Source organism: Protomyctophum bolini, assembly GCF_963924005.1.
Source record: "Protomyctophum bolini genome assembly, chromosome: 11".
Lineage (NCBI taxonomy): Eukaryota > Metazoa > Chordata > Actinopteri > Myctophiformes > Myctophidae > Protomyctophum > Protomyctophum bolini.
Genome location: NC_137872.1, coordinates 25,812,408 through 25,828,776, shown reverse-complemented (window position 1 = coordinate 25,828,776; position 16,369 = coordinate 25,812,408). Strand labels below are relative to the sequence as shown.

Sequence of the window (16,369 nt, the reverse complement as noted above, 5' to 3'; positions counted from 1 at the left end):
CTAGGGAAAGATAGGCAAGAAGAAAGAAATTACCTAAATAAAATAAAGCAAAATGCGATTAAAAACTATGACAACAAAAAATAAACAACTTTATTAAAGAATAGAGAGGAGACACAAGAGAACATACATTATGTGATGTGGATGTGGACAGACTTTACCCGTAAATTATGTTAAACGATAAATAAATCACATGCCTCCACAAACATCACATAACTGTGATGTGGACTGGCATTATACACACAAATTAAGTGAAATTATACATGGCGCGAAAGACAACCTATGGTATGGTAGCATGTAGCCCACTTAAACAAGCAGCAGGAATCAGACGGTTAACTAACCTTCACGGATAACAGCACCCAGCAGTGGCAACAGCATAGAGTTCACCCAGCAGTGGCAACAGCATAGAGTTCACACCTCCAGTCCGCTTCACTTTCTGAAATGGCAGGGGAAAAGAAAATTAGTTGTCGGCCTACAGGATGACATTTTGGAAGTCATAACAGTCACTGACAGAGCTGTGTCACCATTATTACACACATTCTAGGGCTATAATCTGCCTTGTGCAACCATTTCTTTTATGAAGCCTAAAAGCTAAAAAGTTCTGTATGTAATTACCATGGGGGGCCTTCCGTCGCTCGGTTGAAGATAGCCGGTATTAATAGAGCCGCGTAGGTTGTATGGCACAATACGTCCCGAGCACCGTACGCCTCGTAATCTCAGGGAGCGTTCGTTGACACCGTTATTCGTTTCAGCTCAGCCGAGTAGACACTCTATTATCAATACCAGCTATCTCCTGAAGACTGCAGCCAAGGTCACCGCATGACACCAAGGTCACATGATCAACCTGTAAGACACAAACATACACCAACATTACTCTTTATCCAGATATTATACATTGTAGAAAACACATCTTTAGGAAATTCTTGCATTTTTCTTTTGCAACCAGATCTTATTTTAATGATGTTAGAGACAAAAAACACTTTCCTGGGGTTTTTATGCGTTTAGATATTTCAGTATTTCAAAGAGTCCATGATGTCATCATGGACACTGGGCTCACTTCCTTCCTGGACTAAATGTTGTCTCAGTAAGACAGCCCTCCCCCTATCCACAAGGAGGAGCAGTGGCCCAAAGCATTGTGGGAATTGTAGTTCAGGAAGGAAGTGAGCCCAGTGTCCATGACATCATGGAGTCCATGGACACTTTGAAATACTAAAATATCTAAAAACACATAAAAACCCCAGGAAAGTGTGTCTCAAAAATCATTCAAATAAGATCTGGTTGCAAAAGGGGTGAAGTGTCTGAGCCACAGTTACAACTTGTTTTACCATTATGTACTAAAGTAAAAGGGTATGGCATCAAAATGCACTTAAAAAATGACCAAATGTAGCTCATTACACAGAAATGTCCCATATCAAATGTTTGAAAGAAAAATTAATCTGAAAATAGCAGAACTACAATCTCACAATGCATTGCATCACAATGCATTGTGAGATTGTAGATCAGCTACTTCCAAATGGCCAAAATGTGGTTGTAGCTAGCCCAGTGGTAAATGGTGTAGCCAATGTAGCCAAACCAAAGGGATATTTTTTTTTAAATAATCCAAATCTACAAAACAACTAGTAGTGTCCAAATAAAATATAAAAGTACAATATATTGTCCACAGTACTTCAGTAGATGTAATTATTTACTTTCCACCTGTTTGTTTGTTTGTTTGTTTATTTGTTTGTGTCTCAAAAAGTACCAACACATTCCTCATATTGTTGTCCTTTTAGAGTCACAATAAACAACCAACAGTCCTTCTAACAACACTAATATTAAAAAAAAAACAGAGTTAATGTTGGCTAACAACCATGCGGTTCTAAAACAAACCTTACCTTGTTGCAGCTACGCCCCAAACACACTGCTACGGAACGCGTGCGGTTCCATTTTAAATCATAAGCCCCGACTACTGTATCCGGGTCTAGACCGTCGGTCATTGGTCCGTCAGAGTGTATGGATCACAGCTGTGTGGAAGGATGAAGGAAGCCGCACGCATGCGCGCGCACACACGCACGCACACACGACTGACAGACAGACAGACAGACAGACAGTTGATGGACAGTTCAACATAATTAATCGGTTCACATTGCTGTCGGTCGGAGGAGGAGGAGGAGGAGGAGGAGGAGGATTTGCTGTGGTGAACGGAATGTTAGTCAAGTCAGTTACAGTTCCCACTGGGATTTCCTGACAGTGTGGGAGGGTGCCCCACTCCTGGGGAGGGAGTTGGCTGAGATCCAGGAAGGTGTTGCTGGCTGCAATGAATAAAGGTTGGGTTTTGGTTGGTATGTCTATCTATTAGTAAAGTAAATGAGGTGGTTGAATGGAGTGATAATAGTAGGCTATGTCTTCAGGTTTTTTCATGATTTTTCTATTTTTTTTATCGTTGAAAATCATGAAAAACAACATAAGTATGTAGGCTATATTAAAAATCACACACGTGTGAACTGAGTGGTGCAATTTCCCCCCCCCCCCCCCCCCCTCTCTCTCTCTCTCTCTCTCTCTCTCTCTCATTACACAGCACTGCCACTACCCCTCCCTCTGTTTCTGCCGCCCCCTACTGGTATAAATCAGTAACATACTCAGGCTCATGTGCACAGGTACACACACAGGTAGGTAGGTACATGGACATTGCTGATTGTAGGAGTGGTTGCACCACTCAAAAAAAAAGAAATCAGATAAACAAAGGCAAACAGCAGCCGCAGTAGCATTAGCATTGATACTTACAAGTTACACGCACATCCAAACAAGACATTTAAGGCAATTCAAAAATGGTAAAGTATAAAAGACGGATACCATTATCAAGACAAAAAGATGGTAAAACTGAAAACAGTATTAATGTTAACTTTACCTTTTGGAATGAAACGATATTGTCCTCTTAAAGTCTGTAAAATTGCATGTATCCCTATGGGCGAAATATGCCGCTCCCCTTCAAAGCCAAACCCGGACGTGAACCGGAAGTTGTGGAACGTCATCGTGAATAGGGCTAATTAACAAAAAATTATAGTTAACTGGAGAATATAATATATATACAGTAGGCCTACTGGCTACTGTATATTTAAAAAAAACTACAAATTTATGGAATTAATTAGTTTTTAAAGTTTTGAAATATACTCATGATGAGCCATAAAAATGTTTCTGCTACCGACAAATGAGTCCCGACCCCAGCGTTTGGGAAACACTCTCCCACTCCTTTCCCATCGTTATCCTGAACCCAAGCAGTGATGTGTGGGAGTCCCTCGTACCCGCATCATCACGCCGCTGACGCAGGAAGGGCCACGGCTCCGACACGGGGCAGTGGCTGTGGCCAACACAAAGGCTGCAGTGGTAAACAGCCCAGTGTTTGTGTTCACTGTGGCCACTGCTGGAGATGACTGATGTGGCCATTAACCTCCATGTGGGCAGAAGGGGAGGGGGAGGGGGGAGAAGGGGGTGAGGGGTTGGTGTCATTGGGGCTCAACGCTGGACAAAAAAGCCCCCTGGGCCAAACAGTGAAAGGTCACTGACCCATATTGTGCCTCCCCGGAGCTATGCCAACGGGGTTGTTGCGCTGGCTTCAGAGATTGCCTTTGTCCAGTTGGATGAGCAAAACACAAATGTGCAGATAAGGTTGTGGCGGGTGTGATAGGATTATTGTTGGATGTACCTCAGGGGCCTTCAACAGGGGGTCCGGGAACCCCTAGGCGGTCCTCAGTTACTACAAGGCGGCCGGCACATCTTTGTGTGATAGAAATTTGTTTTTACATTGACCACTTGAACCATAGCATGATGTAGCATCCCTATTCTGAGGAGATCTTTAGGCAAAAATAGCAGATTTACAAGCTTGTAGATCGGCTATTTTCAGCAAAGAGTTAGTGTTAGTGTGGAGGGGGAAAAGAGCAGAGTGAAAGGTCAAGCTTACTAAGTATTTATAGGGTTAAAGTGGTTAAATGTCTGAAAATACACATTAACATATGAATTCAACATGGTAGTGCTGTCAAACAAGTACTACCGACGCAGGGTGTTTCTTATTCCACCAGAGAGCGCCCTCTTTTATGTCTGTATCCACTCAGGAATATTGCTATTATAAGTAGGCCTACACACACCAGAGATCAGAAATAATCAGGCTATTAAATAGAAATAAAAGTGTTTCAAGTTTTGATATTTATTTTTTTATATGCCATCTATAAAAATCTTACTAAAACACTTTACATTTTTTTAAATGTAAAATTTCCAACGCAAATACAGAATTTACACATTTACATTTCTTTAAGACATTAATACTCTGCCATACACCCCCCCCCCCCCCCACCCCCTCCCCAGGGCCCGGAACAAAACATGACTTCATTACTCAGAAAATAACTATGCCATCGTTGGTCATTTAGTGTGTGGGTTCATTTTGGGTAACTACGTGTGTTTGCACCCAACCCTTAGACACATTTAACAGGGAACCAATTCCTTTCAAATCAAAAAATATAATAAACATCAATGAATCACTGAAATTCACATACATTTTTGAGAATTAGTCAACATCTAAATATTTACAGAGCTTTGCAGGGAAACTCGATATATACTTCCGAAAACATCTGTATATTTAATACTTAAGAACCAAAGGCTTACCTAATCTTAGTTGAATCAATGGATGCAATGTCACATCATCTTTTTTATTATTATTGTTTTGCCACTGCCATTCCATACACATTGGTGGGCAAAAGCACCATTGCACTATAAAATCAGTATTCTGTCTTTGGTGCTGATGGACCCTTTGGACAAGCAAATGTTATTTTTATTTCTTCTAAGGCATTAGCTTGGCCTAATTATCTAACCTTAAAATATCCAACAATTATAGCACCCAAGAAGACTCTCCACAGCTACTTATAAGGCCTGTCTCTGTCACTTGGAGACTTTGAGAGATTTTCAAATCATTAGTACGCGACATTCAAATATTACCCAATGGCCTTGTTCTGAATGACACACACACACACACACACACACACACACACACACAAGGAAAATAAAAACTCATCTTAAAATAGAGGGAGAGGTGGGAAAATAGCTGGGATTATCACGACGAAACCCTTGATGATGATGATGGGGAAACAGGCAGGAGCTGTAAGGTGAAGGGGACACAGTGAAAACAACAGAAAGCATTCAGAGAGGTTCATGGATGAGAAGAATCCAGTGTTGCTTTATTTCTTTTCACTAGTTGGCCTCTACAAGAACAAGACCAGGGGTTTTATTAAGAAATGTAAATGTGACATCACGCCAAGACAAAAAACAAAACAAATGTCACATTCTCATAAAGCGCTCTTGGCATGACGAGCAAAACAGCAAAAATTGACAATAAATAATAATAAAAAAGAATAATAAAGTGATGAACAAAATAAAAAATAAAAAATAAAAATGTGTGAACAAAGAATACTCCGGATTGCATATCAAACAATGTAAGACAAAAGACAGACAAAAAATGTACTTGGCACCGATAAAAATAATTAAAAAAATATTCAGATTGAGTGAACCTATGCTAAATGACTCTGATTGTCCTTCACAGTTAAGAGTATGTATTTGTACTGTACAAAATAGACACAGATGGCGGATGAAACTATAATGGAGAAATTCCAAAAAAATGTCAATACTCAACGCTCCTACGTTGCCAGTACCATGACCTTCTGTCATGTCCTGTCCAGGTGGCCGTTTGCTTCAGAATTCTTTGCACTAAACAAAGCCGCAGGTGCATTGTGCAAGAAACCATTGTCACAATGCAAAGCCAATACATATAGTGGAGGACAAAGTATATGCGAATTATACCCAGTGATCTCTGATTTGATTTCAGTATAGGTGCTTGAAATATCTTAAAATTTAAATAAAGTAAATAAAGATCTTATAGACACTTTGGTATTTTACAGGCCCTAATGTGTTGAAATGTGCACTTTCTTGAGTGCAGTGCAACACATATTTTCCTTAACAGACCCAGTCTTTTTTCTAAATCATTCTAAATCAAGTTGTGTGGACATAATTATAGTGATGCCAGGACACTCATCACACACAGACATTGTGCCAACATGTACAGTATATTGACATTTATACTTTGCTGTGTTAATGAAAATGTCAGATGTACAAGCTCACAACACCATTTTCGCCGTGACATTATAGGCACGCAAAAAAAGCCTAAATCCGGCTTTATACTTTGTTGCATGACCCTTTATTAGGCAAAGAAACGTTTTGCATTTTTAGTGTGACTCACATCACCAATCTTTGTTTTTGTTGACCGATGTGGGCCGTGCAGACCGTGTATAAATTAAGCCTTTAATAGTCTTAATTCTTCTGTGACCCATGATCACAGCCCACTGGTATCTGCCTAGTGTTGGTGACCCATGATCACAGCCCACTGGTATCTGCCTAGTGTTGATGACCAAATGAAAGGTACATAAATAAAAATATGTTTTAAAAAATAGGACATCAAATATGCAACATATTGAACATAACACAATATTTTTACAAAAAGCCACTTGACCTATATATATATATTTTTTAACAGGATGACACCTCTCTCTCAGAGAGGGAATCTTGTCCTGTTATAGACTAAATCCTTCGCTCTTTGACTGTGCTGTCTATCTGTTAGTTTTTCCTCCCTCCCACTCTCCGTCTCTCTCTCTCTCTCTATCTCTCTCTCTCAGCAGGGCATGTGCAGTGCAACACTATCTTCAATCTTATTACCCAAAGCAAAAGAAGCAAGCAAAAAAGAAAAGAAAAAAGATATTCTACACCCATAGAAAAATAAATCAATTGCAAACATGGAAAGATACCTCTTATATATACAATAGACTTCTATATAAAATAGCTTTTATATATACATATAGACAACAGACAACAATACAACTGATAATTGAACTGTACAATGCACACCTGAACAGTCAAGACAGGCGAGAGGTACTGAAGTGTATGGCTTGATTGGAAAGAATTCAAAAAAATATTTACAGACATCAAACGTTATCTACATCCTGTACACAATTTCAACATCCCTGGAATGATGAGGTCTGGGGGAGAAAGCCCCCAGCCTCACTTCTCTTTCTCTCTCATTCCCTTAGGTAAGGCTACCTCAAAGAATTGGTCCTCAGAGACCAGGAAAACATTCTGGTACCTTGCAAAGTTCAATGTAACTCTCAACTCTCCTTTTGGTGACCTAAATGACGGTTGGGACCACGCTTCCGCAAACCAGACACAAAGTTTTCAGTCACGCGATGATCTTTTCTCTTTTTCTTTTCTTTTAAGGAGATGAGAATTAGACCAGTGAAAAGCAGGTCAGTGAATACTAGGTTGCTGGTCAGGTGAAACCCGCCTTTCTTATATAGTTCTCAAAGAAAGGGGTGTGCCAGATCTGCGTTCGTAGCTGATGCCTCCCATGAAGGGAAATGCCTGATTTCTGCACGGTCGCGTGCCATGTTGCTCGCCCCCCAAAATAGCAGATCTACAAGCTCACTGTGCGACATTGCAGCGCTTTGTGAGCATGTAGGACGGCTATTTCCGGTTGTGCGACTAAGTATAAATCACCCTTGAGGCCCATGTGCTACAGTGTGTGGCCTCACACTACCTGCAACGGACGCCTGGGGACACCTCTCTTCTACCTATGTGTCGAAGGGTCCTTCAGGTCAAACTTCAGTAGTATCCTCACGGGGAAGGGGAGTGGGGGGTTTGGCCTCAGCAGAGGATGGACACCCCCTCAGCAGTGACCAGCTGACCGCTGGTGGGGTCGTATGTCCCAGCCAGGTAGTACAGATTCGGGGAGGCGCTGTTGGGCCTCTGGCCGTGAGTCAGACGCTCGTACTCCACCCTGCTCACCACCTGGCACTTATGGGAGATTGTCTGGACGTCGTTTTCATCCTCATGGCACGACTGGTACAGGGCATGCTGCAGCACAGACACAACAAAATAAACACTTTAGCGCGCTGCAGACGAGAAGAGGTTGGCTAACGACTAGTTGTCTAGTTGCTCCCACAGTTGAAATGAAATGCTGATTGTCGATTTAATCCCTATTTTCGAAAGTCTTCGAGGATCTACAAAACGATGCATTGTGAAGATTGGCTATAATTGGCATTATTTGTGTATTATATTGTGTGACAATATATAAAATAGTGGTTAATCAATTTCTTGATTATATAAAAAAGAAAATCTGCTTCTCGATTACTCGATTAATCGGAAAAAGTAATGAATAGAATAATCGCTAAGAAGATAACTGCTAACGGTTGCAGCCCTACTAACCTTGCCGTCACGGTGCCTCTTGCCCAGCTTGGTCTCTTCCGGGTGGTAGAACCACTTGACCTTGACCACCATGCTGGAGGTCCAGGACTCCCACAGGTTCTCTATGCGGCCCACATAGGGGAGGTGGGGCCGTCCTGCAGATAGGAACACAGCACAGTCTCCCACCGTCACCGTGTCTTTGCCTCGCACGATGGCCTTGTAGAACAGCTTCTTGGCTTTTCCCTTCAGACCACGCCTCTGTGAAGAAAAACAAAAACCACAGGAATGGATGTTAATTATCAGGGGTTCAAAAATATTTGTTTTAGCCTGATAAATTTGGCGTTTCCCTGGGGACCCAAATGTACAATATTACAAAGCTTTCTTTTAAAATGTATGGAATTCTCATGAATTCTTTTTGAATTCGTTTTGAAAACGCGTGAAATATTTAAAGGGATATTTCAACACACATTTTTAATAATAATAATCTTTATTTTCCCGAAGGAACAATATGCCTCAAACCATGAATTTGAACGTCCAATAACCCTTTTCACATTGGCCTATTATAGCGCCAGCAGGAGGCCACAATAACCTTGTTATTGTAACAGTGCTTGGAACTCAGCATCAAGGGTTGGATTGGGCCTAAGTTGGCACTGCAGAAACAGGAGTCATGCTCCTGTCCTGAACTATGGGCCACACAAAGCTACTTACTAGTCTCCTCCTCACCTGTGTTGGGTTTCCCAACCACCTCCACATCTGTCGCCCTGAGAGGAAGGCAGACATCTTTGGCCGGGGCAGCAGGCAGTCATCTGGCAACATTCTAGGCTTCTTCAGCAGCTCTTTGGAGGGTCGGGTGGCGGAGCCGCTGCACTCTTTCCGTTTCAGGGACTTGCTGTTGGAGACGTGATCGGCGGCGGGGCCTCCTTTGGCATTGGACACGGCCATGGCTTTGGCCACAAAGGAGTGGCGGTGCGGTGGTCCTGAGGTGGTGGCGGCGGGGGGTTCGGGGGGCTGGAGCAACCCCCGGTGGGAGGACAGGCAGCCCCGCAGCATCATGGCAGAGGCGTCCTCGTCCTTGGGAGCAGGCATGGGACAATATTATGGATTTTGTGACTATCATGATTATCAAGTGTTTATTCAACACTTTGGAAGTATAAAATCACAGGTGGTTTTATTATATTTCTCCCCACAAACATTTTCTTCTTCAGTTGCTAGCTTTCGAAACACAAATAATACAGTAGTGAAATAATACAGTAGCCAAAGTACATACAAAATAACAAATACAAATAAACAAAAACATTGTAACCACATTGACACGTTGTTCTACATTGACACATTGTGAACTTGTAGAATGGCTATTTTAAATATTCAAAAATGTTTTTCAAAATAGTAAAAAAGGCAAAGAAGTTTAGGGATAAGGGGTTTAGCATGAACGAAAATATAGGGCCAAATCTCTTCACCAAACATAGATGATCTACAAGCTCACAACAGTGTTGATTTCGTTGACTACCTTTTTTCACAAAATAAAAACTAACTAAGACTATTAAGTAAATATATGGACAATTATGTCAACACATAAAAACTAGACATAAATGTCAGGGAGGGACTAGTTCAAAAGAGATCCAGTAGAACTACAAGACAAGTCATTTCATGTTTGTACGTCCAAACATTGCTGTCAAAATCAACACACGCTCACAAGCAGCCTGTGTGAGGCGGGCCTACCTCAGAGCTGTAGGAGGAGTCGTTGTCGGAGGAGCACAGGCTGGAGCTGGACAGAGAGCCTGACGAAGAGGAGCTGGACGAGGCCGAGGACGAGGAGGAGACGGAGAGGCGTGAGGACAAGAACCGGCCGCTCGCCCTCAGCCCTCTGGAGGCGGCGGCGGCCGCCGCCGCCAGCGCATCCCTCCTCCTCCTCTCTTCTTCCTCTTCCTCCTCTTCGTCGTCCAGGTCGGAGTAGGAGCTGTGGCAGTCCCTGTGGGAGCTGAAGCCCAGGTCGCCGTACTCGGAGCCCAGAGCCAGAGGCCCCGTGGAGGAGGAGGAGGAGGAGGGGGGCTTCCTCTGCGGCGGAGGGACTCCCTTCAGGAGCAGCTCTGGGAATAAAATACAGAGAAACAGGGATGAATATAGTTATAGGGGCACAGCATTTCATTGAGATAACATTTGATCAAATATTAAAAAATAAGGGGAAGTAGCCGAGGAAAGTAGCCGATCTACAAGCTCTACAAGTTGTGAGCTTGTAGAGTTAAGAAATGAAATAGAGCTTTAAGTGGTTAATCATAATAATCATAAAACATAAATAAAACATAAAAGAACATGAAAGAAAAAACACAGCGCTGTTCATTGTGCCAATACCGTACCTCCCTTCTTGTTGTCCTTGACCAGCAGGACTGGGTGGGAGTAAGCCTCTGGCCTGGGCAGACTGACCACCTTAGATCCAAAGCCCGCTCCGCCCAGCAACAACAGGGCCTTGCTGTTCTTGGTCTTGGGGGAGGTCACGCCCTCGTGATCGAGCTTGACCATGAACTCCTGTCCCGACCTCCTGCTCCGCGGCGCGCCCAGCTGCTCGTCCTGCCTGCGCCTCTGCTGCCCGTACGTCGTGGCACCACTCCTCTGGCCCATGCTGGAGATGCCCGTTCCCGTCCCCGCGGGCTGGCTGCAGAAAGACGAGTAGCCGTTGGCGATGCTGCTGAACGAGTCCACCTCGAACGCACTGCTGCTGAAGAGGCCCTTTGTCTGGGTGGAGGCCAGCGACTGGGTCTGAGGCGACGAAAAGGCCAGCAGGTCGTCGTCCCTCCCTCTTGGTACCTTCCTGGGGGCTCCGTTGATCTGGAACAGGTTGTCAGAGGTCCTCTTCCTGGGGAGAGCCAAAGAGGGCCAGCCCAGTATGGGTGATGGACCATTACTGGCATTCTCAGCCCGCTGCTGTTGCTGCTGTTGTTGCTGTTGTTGTTGCTGTTGTTGCTGTAGCCTCTGTTTTTTCCCAGAACCCTTAGGTCTCCCTGGAATGAAGAAGACAGACAGAAGTGATGCTATGCGTACAGTAGTAGCAGGGTCGTGGTCATGAAATGTTTTTGACAAATAATTGCGATTGACGATTTAATTGCGTTTTCGGCATTGAACAAATTTAGAACATAAACTGTAAATACATTTATGTTCTATAAATCATTTTTAAAAATTGCACACGTCAGATATGACAAATAACTTAAATATACACAGAATGACTGACAGTGACTGCTACCAATTAAATAATGTACTATGGCCAGAACAGGCAGGCCCCTTTCCGTTTTACCTCAAGAGGCCTTGCCTTTTGCCAGGCCATAGTTGTAAATACGCGTTTGTTCTCAATCTTAACAAACAAAAAGATTCATACCCGGTCTTCTCTTGTGGACGGTCGCTGTCAGCGTGGCTTGGTTGCCGTCAGCGTGGCTGTTGGCGGGGTGTCTGTCAGAGGACCTGTCGCTGAGGGGGGCCTGCTCCAGACCGGAGGTTCTCCTGGCTGTCGCCCCGCTGGGTGTCATCAGAGCAGGAGGTGACTCCTCGCCTTAAGGACAACGGTGACGTCATCATGAATGCATTTACAGTAGTCGCACCTTTAGTCGAGCCATAATGGCACACTGGTTCTCAAAGGGTCCAAATATACCCTTATGGGTCTGCAACCCTGAAAGTGTACGAATGTCCCTTCCATTCATACACTCTCAGAGTTAAGTTAAAGGGACACTTCACCCTTTTTGCGAAACAATATATGTTAATGACGTTTAAAACCACATATTACACACATATAGACCCAGGAAAGTGTTCTAAATCGTCTAAACGTCATTAATATATATTTAAAGTGTCCCTTTAACACTGAGGGTTCTTCAGCTTAGATTGGAGTCCCAGAGATAATGCTGGGAGCAGTGTGTAGATTCTATTCTTCTTCTCTGTGATCTCTTAACCAAGCACCCCAAAAGCGTGGTGTGCATATTCCATCAGCTTTTAGTCCCAGAGCAAAGAAGTAGTAAGTATTTAGTATTTATAAGAGCGGAACGGAGAGAACAGATACTCACAGTGGATCTGGTATCCGGGAGGCAGAAGACGGATGTTATGGAGGGAAATCCGTCCTCGATCTCCATCATCAAACTCCACCATAATTCCTCCTTGTTTCCTGTCGTCGAACGACGAAACACCTGCGAGGGAAGAAGTGAAAGGAACAATATGCAGGTGAGACTGTAAAAACGGATTCATGCTGCATCGTATGACAGCATTGCACGCCCGAAAATAGTCGATCTACAAGCTTGGATATATTTTAATTAATGTCAGTGGAAGTTGCTCAGTGGCGTTTTGAAGCACCCGGAAGAACCGACTTGTCTACTTCCGCATTTGACCACCAAATGTTGGTGGTCTGTAACGGAAATAAGCCACTGGCTTTTGTGCATCTATCCTTTTGATAATGGTGTGACAATGTATGTAATTTCACATATGTTTTATTATAAATAAAGATGTCAAAGTCCAATTCAGCCTTTCTTACCTCGACGGATGTAGCCCGGGTACAAGCAGCGCGAGCGCTCGCTCCAGTACGCGCACACGCGCGTTCCTTCGCCGAGCACCGCCTCCATCTCCGGACGCACATCCAGGACCTGGAAGTCCAACCAAAAACCGCGATTAAGATTCATTACAGGGAGCGCACACACACATTGTACATGCACACAAAACACATCACATACACACACACACACACACACAAACACACACGCACGCACAGACATTGAACGCAATTGTGGGCGCGCATGAGCAGCTACTGAGCCACGTTTTTCCAAGCGCTCCACTTATCTGGTGCCAGCGTGCCAGTCAGCGCTGAAAAGAACGGAAGCCGTGATGCAGTAAATCCTGACTTGCTGAGTAATACTAAAGAGGGCCTGAATGGAGGGTTTTGTGGTTGCAGGTTGCCAGATCCTCCCTCCTACAATGCAAGCAGCCCCAGCATCCAGTAACGAGGGCCCTGAATGGAGGGGTTTGTGAGTGCAGGTTGCCAGATCCTCCCTCCTACAATGCAAGCAAACCCCTCCCCCCCACCCCACGCATCCTGCCGCTCACTGGGGGCCTTTCAGGTTGCTTTCATTTACTGTTGCCATGGCGGAGGGACCCTTTGACTGATGAGGTGTGGGCCTGGGTATTAGAACCTGTGTGTGTGTGTGTGTGTGTGTGCTCACACTAGTGCCAAATGTCCACACATTAAAGTATAATAGAATTTGTGTTTATTTTATCGTTAAAAAGAAATAACAGATCCACAAGCTCACAATGCATTGCAAGTGCAATGTGTTGTGGACTTGTAGATTGTCGATCTGCTCTTTTCAGTTAGTGTTAAAATGTCAAAAAAGGTACAAATACATACAATTGTCTACAACGTTGATGTCCTCACAAATATAGAAATATGTGTGTGTGTGTGTGTGTGTGTGTGTGTGTGTGTGCGCGTGTGTGTGTGTGTGCGTGCCTTGCGTGTGACTTGCGTGCGTGTGTGTGTGTGAGCCCTAGCTGGGTGAATACTGGGGCCGGGTGTTGGTGTCAGAGTCAAATAAATGGTTGCTGGACGGAATGAAAGACAAGAAAAAGTGGAAGTATAGCGTAATTAGAGCCAGCTGCTATCTGATGACTGTTTACACAAGGCTACAGCTGCCAGGAGCGCAGCGCTCTGAACGGCCCGCACACTTACACCAAGGCTGATTTATACTCCAGTTAGCAGTGGTGGACATGTAACCAAGTACATTTACCCGAGTACTGTACTTAAGCACAATTTTGAGGTACTTTTATTTCACCAGAGTATTACCATTTTTCTTTTCATGCTTTATACTTCTGCTCTGCTACACCTCAGAGGCAAATCTTGCGCTTTTTTCTCCATTACAAGCATTAGACAGCTTTTACATTCAAGTTACTTTGCAGAACAGACATTAATTAACCAATTAAGCCATGATTTATACTATGGCTATTTGAAAATAGCTAGCGTGTAGATCTGTTATTTTCTAAAGATTTTGACAAATTTGGAAACTTTTTAAACAAACCTGTGAAATGGTACAATTTGCACAACGAGTGATCCTACTTTTGGTATTTAAAGTAAACGTTGATGCCGATTCTTTTGTACATTTACTCAAGTCAAATGTTGAGTACTTCTTGTTCCACCACTGGATTTATACTTTAGTTGCGCACCGGTGTCACTCGCCGAACATACAGTATCAGATATGCAAGCGCACAATGCATCACGCTGTGACGCGCTGTGAACTTGTAAATCTGCTGTTCTCGGTGTACTACCAAGTATAAATCAGGCATTCGGAAGCGGCTCTGCAGTGAAAGCATTTGTTTTTGTATTGTTATTGGTGGACAGAGAATGAGAGAGAAGGGGAAGCCGTTCCGAAGCATTAAACACACTGACACCATCTACTGCACTGTTGGCCGCTTGTTTCATTTTCAAAACATTTCTAGACATTTTCAAAAGTCGGTTGTTTCGAATATTTTTTAAATAAGGCTTAAGTTATTCACTTATAATAAAATGTTGTACCTTTCGGTCCCGGGGAAGATAACAAATTAATCTTCTAGGTCTCGAGCTGAACAGTTTGGGAGCCACTGATGGCACATATCAGATGTGAAAGCGGATATTGGATCACAAACGCGGTGTTGCTGCTATGACATCTGAATTCCCTGAAGATCAATAAAGGCTTCTCTTATCTTATCTCATGGTGACCTTCCCCCTTCCTCTATTATTGCCAAAAACAACATTTTCATTGTTTCTTTACCACAGTCACTTGGCAGTAGACAGGCGTTTCTGCCCTTCAGCACAGTGTTTCCCAAACGTATGGGCAGTGAGCCACGTTTGGGTCCCAAATAAATCATTCAGAAAGACCCATCATTTTATCAAAAACAATGTTCAAAGATAAATAGGCCTACAAGAAAAAAGAAAAAAAGAAATCAGACACACACAGTCACACACACACACACACACACACACACACACACACACACAGTATTGTACAGTATTATATTTTAGTGCTTACCGGTATGTGGCCTAGTCGCTTCTTTTGGGCTTGTTTTTATAGACCCGATTGCGTATTTCTCTCACAAAATCTGGCAACATTGGCCCTGAGTTCCAGTGTTTACTGGGGAGGAGATGAGTGTATGAGGGCTGTGTGTGTTTTGAGGTGACCCAGCTGTGCCTGGGGGGAGCATGCACCGTCGTGACACCACAATATGGGACAAAAGTCACACTGCATACAGTAAACATGCAGTCTCTCCTCACACAGTAAACATGCAGTCCTCTGACGTGCCTAAAATGCAAATACCAGCCAAGAAGGAGCTGGTATTGTACAATTATGTGTAATTGTATAATTACGTCCCTTTTCAGGGATGATTTAAGCAAGTTGTAATGTTAACCTGACATGGCTGGGTGAGAATTACATCTCGACCTTGTATCTCCACATTTTGTGTCTTTATGTTTGATTTTAGATTTTTTTTTCTTCTTTTCATAAAAATGCCCACATGTCTGTTGCATATCGTTGCTGTCGGGCAGAAACCTCTTATATCCATAGTTTTACTTTTTGTAATTGTTTTTCGTAAATGAAAGACCTGCTAGATCATACTACAGTGCCACACAAAAGTATTACACATTCAGTGCCCTTACCCGAGGCGGGGGTTGGCGATAGGGCCTTTCTGTGTGGAGTTTGCATGTTCTCCCCGTGTCCCCTAGGGTAGATACCCTCACAAAAACATGCCGTAATCCTGGTCTCTAAAACTACCTCCCCCTGGCCAGCCAGGAACTGGTCGGAATAACGTGTCCCTTCCACGCGCTAAGTCCGGCCGGGGAAATTCCCCTCTGTCAGGTGAAAAGAAGCAGCTTGGACTCCTCATACATAGAAGGAGGCATGAGGTCAGTCCGCTGCCCCCCCAGGTTGGCAGAGGAAGTGTAGCGCCCAGGATTACATTAGATAATTGGCACTGGGTGAAAAGAAAACTGGGTTACAAAATCGTGGGAGCAATAAAAGTATTACAAAAGAACACATTTTCAAGTGCGGCGCGAAACGCAGCGGTTTTATGCTTGTCGATCTGCTATCCTGGCCCGGACACCTATGCTACAATGTAGCCTGACAACGCAATGCGG

At 43.6% G+C, this 16,369-nt stretch overlaps 1 protein-coding gene across 6 annotated transcripts in view; it reads right to left on the bottom strand.

Moving 5' to 3' along the window:
- Positions 1-4,349: 4,349 nt before the first annotated feature.
- Positions 4,350-16,369, bottom strand: part of bahcc1a (BAH domain and coiled-coil containing 1a) — a 107,169-nt gene continuing 95,149 nt past the window's right edge. For all 6 annotated transcript variants that reach the window (XM_080776697.1, XM_080776699.1, XM_080776701.1 and 3 more), the window contains 8 exons: positions 12,755-12,863; positions 12,294-12,413; positions 11,618-11,788; positions 10,605-11,246; positions 9,970-10,337; positions 8,974-9,321; positions 8,272-8,508; positions 4,350-7,920 (listed from right to left, as the gene is read on the bottom strand). In XM_080776697.1, the coding sequence (XP_080632823.1) occupies positions 7,711-7,920; positions 8,272-8,508; positions 8,974-9,321; positions 9,970-10,337; positions 10,605-11,246; positions 11,618-11,788; positions 12,294-12,413; positions 12,755-12,863 (2,205 nt within the window). In that variant the 3' untranslated portion in view covers positions 4,350-7,710. The remainder of the gene's footprint in view (positions 7,921-8,271; positions 8,509-8,973; positions 9,322-9,969; positions 10,338-10,604; positions 11,247-11,617; positions 11,789-12,293; positions 12,414-12,754; positions 12,864-16,369) is intronic.